The 8,991-nt window shown below is 47.4% G+C and overlaps 1 protein-coding gene across 1 annotated transcript; it reads left to right on the top strand.

Moving 5' to 3' along the window:
- The first annotated feature begins 3,374 nt into the window (after positions 1-3,374).
- On the top strand, positions 3,375-4,675 carry LOC789895 (histone-lysine N-methyltransferase PRDM9). Its single transcript, XM_010817147.4, is given in 2 exon segments — positions 3,375-4,094; positions 4,097-4,675. Coding segments are annotated over 2 exon segments (828 nt in total). The 5' UTR covers positions 3,375-3,604; the 3' UTR covers positions 4,435-4,675.
- Positions 4,676-8,991: the final 4,316 nt, after the last annotated feature.

Raw genomic sequence — 8,991 nt, 5'->3', positions numbered from 1 at the left:
TAATGATAGCAGAGGGAAATAATTCTTCTGTTACCTCCCACCAAAAAAGAAAAAGAGAAGAAAGTTTTTAATCCTTTTTCTGACACTCAGATCACCAAAGGGAGAAACTGCTATGAGTATGTGGATGGAAAGGACACATCTTGGGCCAAATGGATGAGGTGAGTACAGTGAGCCTGCAGGTATGAAGATCGCTCCTCCTTCAAGCCCACACCCCCTTCCTTCTCAACTAGTCTCCTTCAATAGCTTTCACATCTTTCCTCTTTTTCCACCATACTGTGTTCTTTCCTTTCAAAAGACAATAGAATGAAAGAAATAAAAATGTAGTATATGCCCTCAAAATATAAGTCTCTATGCTCAACAAAACTGGGGTACTTGAAAACAACTTGAGGAGTCTAGATTCACCAAGGACACTTTAACTCACCTAACTGACCCTTACCAACCACTTTCTGTGTTCCAAAACAGTAGAGTTCATTATTGAAGCAGATCACACAACCCATGTCTTTTGGAGGATACACTTCAGATGGAAATTAACCAATTGATTTTAGGAATATGTAACCTTAATTTTTCTACTTTTGAAGAACTGTACAGTGCCAGGATAACCTAACATGAGGGACCCTTGAGCCCATGAGGGAAGCAACCTCCCCAGGCTAAGCTCTAGTGAGAAGTGGGCCCTGAGGCCTGGGAAGGAATGGGGGTCAGGACCTTTCTCTGAGGACCTTTCATCAGGGGAGGCAGAAAGTGAGTATTACTGTTCTGTGTCTCGAGCTAAGTCAGAGCACGCTCCAAGTTTCCACAGGAAAGGGTTGGCAAGTGAATGGGACCCTGTATACATGTGGGGAGACTGGAGGGCCTCGGAAAAGAAGGCAGGCTGGGGTGAGTGCTAAGGATTGCATGCTAGCCTAGAAGTAACAAGTTCTGTGGAATGAAAGAGAACTTTGAGTTTAGAGGAGCTAGCGGTCACCAGTCTTATGGTCAGTCCAGGTGAAGACAAACGTGGAACTGGGCTCTGGAAAATGGCTAATTAGGTAAGGAGAGAAAAGCATTCCAGCCAGGAATAGGACCGGAAATAGGATTTGGAGATAGAAATTCACATGGTGCGGTCAAAAGTGTGAACAGAAAGTCCCCAGGAGGGGTGGTGGGGGCTGTGGCGGCCTCAGAGACTGAAGGCCAGGAGCCGGGATCAGGTCTGACAGGTGGAGGGGACTCATCACTTGTGGTTTCTCTTTCCCAGCCTCAACCCCAGGTATGTGAACTGTGCCCGGGACGACAAGGAGCAGAACCTGGTAGCCTTCCTGAGTCACCGGCAGATCTTCTACCAAACGTGCCCGGTGGTCAGGCCAGGCTGTGAGCTGCTGGTCTGGTATGGGGACAAGTACAGCCAAGAGCTCAGCATCAAGTGCGGCAGCAGGTGGAAGAGTGAGCTCATGGCCAGCAGAGGTGAGGGCTACTCTTCAAGCACCCCACCCCATCCTAGGGAGCTTCCCTGGTCTGGCTCTGAAGCAGAGTACAATCCAGTGTAAAGTCAGTCAAGTCTCAATTAAAATGCCTCAGAAATTGATTCATTTCATATGACTTTTAGGAAAAAATTATATTAAAACTTTTTGTTCTCATTTCTAATATTTCATGCAAAAAATACATGACATCACATTTTGCTGAAAGGCTTAGAGGCAGAAAGCAAATTTTCTAGCACCTACCAGCTCTCTCACCTTTAGCTGTTTCTTCCTCATTTCCTCCACACTTCTAAGTGACATGTGTACACTGATTTGCATTCAGTCACTGTTTCAGTTCATTGTCATGTGAGTTCATACTCTGTGCCAGACTAGGCTCCATGCCCTGAAATAGACAGAACCACCTTCTGGGGCAATATATGCTTAATACCAGACAGGCTGCTGGTTGCTATAAGAAAAACCAGTCCAGGAAAAGGACCTCGGATCAGTGTGAGCAGCGGGTGGGGTGTGGCAGAGGATGGTGGGGCAGGGTCTCTCCAGAGGTAACACTTGTGGGAATGGATTCAAGGCAGGGGAGCAGCCAGTGCCATAGCCCCAGGGCTGGGAAGAGAGGCCATGCCAGTGGTTGTAGGAGGAAGTACAGAGGGAGACGAAGGAGGATGGATGGAACATGGAAGCCTCAGGGCCCATGTCCATTTGCAGGCACCTGGAATCTTCCAGGGTAACATCGAACAACCATGCAGCTTTCAGCTTCAAGTGGCATGTTCTCTGTTCTAAGACGATGCTTCGGTTCATTTTTGGGAAGAGACAGCAGTGGGGAATCCCTTCAGAGGTCAGTTCATTGCCAGACGAGAGGGGACAGTGGGCTGGCTAAAGAAGCATGGGAGTCAGGGCGTGAAGAATGGCAACCCATTCCAGTACTCTTGCCTGGAAAATCCCATGGACGGAGGAGCCTGGTAGGCTACAGTCCATGGGGTTGCTAAGAGTCAGACATGACTGAGAGTCTTCACTTTCACTCATTGGAGAAGAAAATGGCAACCCACTCCTGTGTTCTTGCCTGGAGAATCCCAGGGACGGGGGAGCCTGGTGGGCTGCCGTCTATGGGGTCGCACAGAGTCGGACACGACTGAAGTGACTTAGCAGCAGCAGCAGCAGGATGTGAAGAGTCTGGATGGAGATGTATTTTTAAACAGGACTTCCTAGTGCATTTTAAATGGACTGCTGCTGCTGCTAAGCCGCTTCAGTTGTGTCCTACTCTGTGCGACCCCATAGAAGGCAGCCCACCAGGCTCCCCCGTCCCTGGGATTCTCCAGGCAAGAACACTGGAATGGGTTGCCATTTCCTTCTCCAATGCAGGAAACTGAAAAAATAAAGTGAAGTCACTCAGTCGTATCCGACTCCTAGCGACCCCATGGACTGCAGCCTACCAGGCTCCTCCATCCATGGAATTTTCCAGGCAAGAGTACTGGAGTGGGGTGCCACTGTCTTCTCCGTTAAATGGACTAGACTGAATTAAATAGATGAGGTATGAATACTCATGAGGCTTGAGAAAGAACACATCTTCATTTTATGATTTATGGAAAACTGAGAGAGAAGCAATTCATGAACCAATGGGGGCAGCAGGAACCAGAGACCTCTAGTCCATGGGACCTGGGCCACTCGGTCTCATCCAGTCTGAATCCCACTTCATGTAGAGACCCAGACACAAAAGATGCTTTTTGAATGAGGACCCTCAAATTCAGCTTTACTTGCACAGGCTAAAGCATCACCCCCTATGCTGCCTCCCATATTCAGAGAGCTCTAGGCTGGGCACTCCTAACTTAAATAGACCTTTTCCCCTCACAGGGAGCCACTCAGGATGATTCCACCTAAGTCATCAAAAGTCTTCTCTCTCAGTACAATAAAATACCTGTGACCACTGTGACATGAATTTTCAGATACTTATACGTAGGGAAAGGTCCCTGCAGATCCACCTCTATCAGGAGAGACACTGCCTCTGATGCTACTGGAAAGTCCCTAGTCTGGGGATTTGTAGAAAAGGTCCTTGACACAGGCTTCCTGGATTTCTGTAGAAGATGCAGAGAATAAGAATGGAATGGAAAAGTGGACTGTAAAGGAACACTTGGTGGGAGACAGATCTTGCAGTCAGCACTAAGATGATTAGTGGGGCAGGCTTTACCATGACAAACCAGCTACCTGACCAAAAGCTTCCTCTTTCAGCAGAACCAAAGCCCAAAATCTACCCATGTGCCTCCTGCTCCCTGGCCTTCTCCAGTCAGAAATTCCTCAGCCAACATGCTGAACATAATCACCCCTCTCAGATCCTCCTGAGAACATCTGCAAGAGACCGCCTCCAAACAAAGGATTCCTGCCCAGGCAATCAAAATCATCATCAGCAATATTCTGATCCACACAGCTGGAGAGACAAACCTGAGGATCGAGAGGTCAAGGAAAGGCCCCAACCTTTGCTGCAAAGCGTAAGGCTGAGGAGAGTTTGAAGGGCCTCTTCCTACTCACCCAAAGGACAAATGGGGGATACCTGGGTAAGCGAGAGAATGATGCAAGAGCCCAGCACAGGCCAGAAAGTGAATACAGAGGACACAGGCAAATTATGTATGGGGGCAGGAGTTTTAACAATTATGAGAGTTAAGAGTGTGGGCAAGACTCCAAGGATAGGTCAAGTCTCATCACACACCAGAGGATACACACTGGGGAAAAACCCTATGCTTGCAGGGAGTGTGGGCGAAACTTCAGTGAGAAGTCACCTCTCATCAGACCCCAGAGGACACACATAGGGGAGAAGCCCTTTGTTTGCAGGGAGTGTGAGTGAGGCTTCAGTCACATCAAGCACCAGAGGACACACACAGGGGAGAAGCCCTATGTTTGCAGGGAGTGTGAGCAAAGCTTCAGTGAGAAGTCAACTCTCATCAGACACCAGACGACACACACAGGGGAGAAGCCCTATGTTTGCGGGGAAGTTGAGTAAGTCATTACCAATAAACCACATCTTAGCCAGAGGAGGATTACTGTAGCCATCACATACTTCAACTCTGACGGGGCCTCAGAGGAGGTCTGTGATCCGTTACACTCCCCAAGACTGTGATGAGAGACTTCCCTGGTGGTCCAGTGGCTAAGACATAATGCTGCCAATGCAAACACCCATGTTCAATACCTGACTGGGGAACTAGATCCCACATGCTGCAATTAAGACCCAGTGCAGCCAAATAAATAAATACATTTTTTTTTTAAATAAAGAGTGTGATGAGCACAGAATTGATTAAATAGACCTTCCACTTTCATGACAGGAGAGGAGGTAGATAAACAGCAGATGATTTCTTAAGTGTTCCGGAGATGTTCATGCCAATTCCCTTCATGGGTTTTTTGTACTCCTGTTTTAATAAATTTTGTCTCCAAACAAATCTGAAGCCCAGACTATATATCTCATTCCCCCCATTACTGAGAGCAGTGGGGTCCAGTGGGAGCTGAACCACTGGGAAAGCATAAGTCTGGAGTCAACTCAGTTAGGTCACTGCACAGTCAGTTCCTGGGTCCAGCGAGAGGAATCTAGGGTTTGAGACAGACTCACCAAAGAAGGGACTTCCCTGGTCTCCTGGGAAGTATGGTCTTTCCTCCTAATAGACCTCCACCCTCCTTTGGCCTCTCCTGGTTGCCCTCTGGTTTCCTCTGACTCCTTGTAGCCTCAAAGGCGAAGGTCATGTGCACATGTGTGTATGTGTGTGCATACATGTATGCCTGGCTAAGTCTGGGCCATCTGTTTCTCCCTTACTCTGTCTTTGCTGCTCCCTCAGGTCATAACAGCATCTAGACTCCAGATTCAACCACAGTGGGCCAGTTCTCAGCTTTGCTATCACCAGCTGTGTGACCTGGGGCAAGGTGCTCAGCCTCTCTGTGCCTCTAGTCTCATGTGTGATATAGGATGGTAGCACCAGCGTCTTCAGTTCAGTTCAGTCGCTCAGTCATGTCCAACTCTTTGTGACCCTATGGACTGCAGCACACCAGGCTCCCTTGTACATCACCAACTCCCAGAGCTTGCTCAAACTCATATACATTGAGTCAGTGATGCTATCCAATCATCTCACCCCCTGTTGTCCCCTTCTCCTGCCTCAGTCTTTCCCAGCATCAGGGTCTTTTCCAATGAGTTAGTTCTTCGTATCAGGTGGCCAAAGTATTGGAGTTTCCAGCTTCAGCATCTGTCCTTCCAATGAATATTCAGGACTGATTTCCTTTAGGATGGACTGGTTTGATCTCCTTGCAGTCCAAGGGACTCTCAAGAGTTCTCTCAAACACCACAGTTCAAAAGTGTAAATTCTTTGGCACTCAGCCTTCTTTCCCGTCCCAACTCTCACATCCATACCTGACTACTGGAAAAACCATAGCTTTCACTAGATGGACCTTTGTTGGCAATGTCTCTGCATTTTAATATGCTGTCTGGGTTGGTCATAGCTTCTCTTCCAAGAAGCAAGTGTCTTTTAATTTCATAGCTGCAGTCACGATCTGCAGTGATTTTGGAGCCCAAGAAAATAAAGTCACTGTTTCCAATATTTCCCCATCTATTTGCCATGAAGTGATGGGACCAGATGCCATGATCTTAGTTTTCCGAATGCTGAGTTTCAAGCCAGCTTTTTCACTCTCTTCTTTCACTTTCATCAAGACACTTTTCAGTTCTTCTTCGCTTTCTGCCTTAAGGGTGGTGTCATCTGTATATCTGAGATTATTGATATTTCTCCTGGCAATCTTGATTCCAACTTGTGCTTCATCCAGCTCAGCATTTCGCATGATGTATTCTGCATATATAGGGCTTCCCTAGTGGCTCAGCTGGTAAAGAATCTGCATGCAATGCAGGAGACCTAGGTTCAATCCCTGGGTTGGGATGATTCCCTGGAGAAGGTAGGGAACAGCTACCCACTCCAGTATTCTAGCCTGGAAAATTCCATGGACTGTATAGCCCATGGGGTCGCAAATAGCTGGACACAACTGAGTGACTTTCACTTTCACTCTGCATATAAGTTAAATAGGCAGGGTGACAATATACAGCCTTTACGTACTCGTTTCCCAATTTTGAACCAGTCCATTGTTCCATGTCCGGTTCTAACTGTTGCTTCTTGATTTACATACAGATTTCTCAGGAGGCAGGTATTCTCTGGTATTCTCATCTCTTAAGTATTTTCCACAGTTTGTTGTGGTCCACATAGTCAATAAAGCAGAAGTAGATGTTTTTCTGGAACTCTCTTGCTTTTTCAATGATCCAACAGATGTTGGCAATTTGATCTCTGGTTCCTCTGCCTTTTCTAAATCCAGCTTGAACATCTGAAAGTTCTCAGTTCATGTATTGTTGAAGCCTCGTTTGGAGAATTTTGAGCATTACTTTGCTAGCGTGTGAGATGAGTGCAATTGTGCAGTGGTTTGAGCATTCTTTGGCATTGCCTTTCTTTGGGATTGGAATGAAAACTGACCTCTTCTGGTCCTGTGGCCACTGGTGAGTTTTCAAAATTTGCTGGCATATTGACTGCAGCACTTTCACAGCATCATCTTTTAGAACTTGAAATAGCTCAGCTGGAATCCCATCACCTCCACTAGCGTTCTTAGTGATGCTTCCTAAGGCTCACTTCACTTCATATTCCAGGATGTCTGGCTCTAGGTGAGTGATCACACCATCGTGATTATTTTTTGTATAGTCCTTCTGTGTATTCTTGCCACGTCTTCTTAATATCTTCTGCTTCTGTTAGGTCCATACCATTTCTGTCCTTTACTGTGCCCATCTTTGCATGAAATGTTCCCTTAGTATCTCTAATTTTCTTGAAGAGATCTCTAGTCTTTCCCATTCTGTTGTTTCCCTTTATTTCTCTGCATTGATCACTTAGGAAGGCTTTCTTATCTCTCCTTGCTATTCTTTGGAACTCTTCATTTAGATGGGTATATCTTTCCTTTTCTCCTTTGACTTTAGCTTCTCTTCTTTTCTCAGCTATTTGTAAGGCCTCCTCAGACAACCACTTTGCCTTTTTGCATTTCTTTTTCTTGGGGATGGTCTTGATCACTGCCTCCTGCACAATGTCATGAACCTCCATCTAACAGTTCTTCAGGCACTCTATCAGATCTAATCCCTTGAATCTATTTGTCACTTCCACTGTATAATCGTAAGGGGTTAGGTCATATTTGAATGGTCTAGTGGTTTTCCCTATTTTCTTCAATTTAAGTCTGAATTTTGCAATAAGGAGTTCATGATCTGAGCCACAGCCAGCGTCTTGGTCTGATGCATAAGCACAGGCAGAATCTGGCAGAGGCTGGCTGAGAATGCAAGCCTCGCCTTTGCTGTCCTCTGTTACATCGTGCATGTCCTTCATGCCCACTTCTTCTATATCTTCAGAGCTAGACACGGGAGGGGCCATTCAGGCACTCAGCTGCCCTAACAAGGAGGTGTGAAGTCAGGAATGCTAAGGGAGGGTGCCCTTCCTTCCCCTCACTGCCATTCCTGCTGAGCTGGGCAGCCTCTGAGCCCCTCCACACAGGCAGGCAGTGCCGACTGTCACCCACCCTGCCAAGAATAGAGCCTGGAGTTGGCTGTGCAGGAACCGGGTGAGCTGAGTGTCTCAGAACCTCCCTGACCACCCCCACCCCACCCTCTACATGGAGTGTCTTGAAGCCCACACAGCAGCTTGTCTAACACATGAGCCTTGTACCTGAGCTCTCGTGCTTCGGTCAACGCTGTTGCCACCTTGAAATTCTTAACTATGGAGTATTTTACCCTTACACTTACCTTTTAAGAGTGAAATCTTATGGCCCATGGGGTGCGCTATGAGCAGAGCAGATGTGCACAGTACAGGTCCCGGGGCCCCAGCAATGGAAGTGAGCAGGATGCACGTGGGGAAGAAGTGGACACAAAGCCTCTCACCTGTGAGTAAGACAAGAGGTAAGTGAGGGTGCTGACCCAGACAGGAAGCCATGCTTGCTTAGACCCAGAACTGAGTTCCAATACAGAGAGGAAGCGAAGGTGTTTGTAAAGAGTGGACCACACCCTCCCATCTGTGAAACGAGTTCTTCCCTGACCTGATCCTTTCAGGATGTGTTCAGGAGGTTTAAGTCTGCCTAGTTGCCAGAAGACACCAAGGGGAACATAGGCTAGGGTGGGCAGGGGCAAACCCCAGGACCAGGGGCAACAGCTCTTAGTCCCTTCCTTGTGCCAGACTTGTGAAGCATCTCTACATGAACCTGTCAATAATAACCTCCCGCTATTATTTTCGCATTTCTTTCATGCTTTCTTAAAGGAACACGTTTGTCTGTGAAAGCAGCATAAACTCTCATCTCCTGCGGCTTTCAGCAGGAGCCACAGGAGGGAGAGTTAGGGATGGAGCAGGCAGAGGGGCTTCAACTGAAATATGGTGGGAAGGGGGACCCAGAAACTTGAAAGGGCTTCTCAACTGCACCTCTCACCAGAGCTGGGCCTGGGATTTCCTGGAAGGCTGAGCAGTTCAAGGGTTCTCTCTCTCCTCCTTTCCTCTCCCCACTCCTGGGCCAGCCCACAACA

Source organism: Bos taurus, chromosome 21 (genome assembly GCF_002263795.3).
Source record: "Bos taurus isolate L1 Dominette 01449 registration number 42190680 breed Hereford chromosome 21, ARS-UCD2.0, whole genome shotgun sequence".
Classification (NCBI taxonomy): Eukaryota; Metazoa; Chordata; class Mammalia; order Artiodactyla; family Bovidae; genus Bos; species Bos taurus.
Note: the sequence above shows the minus strand (reverse complement) of the source record. Positions and strands in the feature narration are given on the sequence as shown.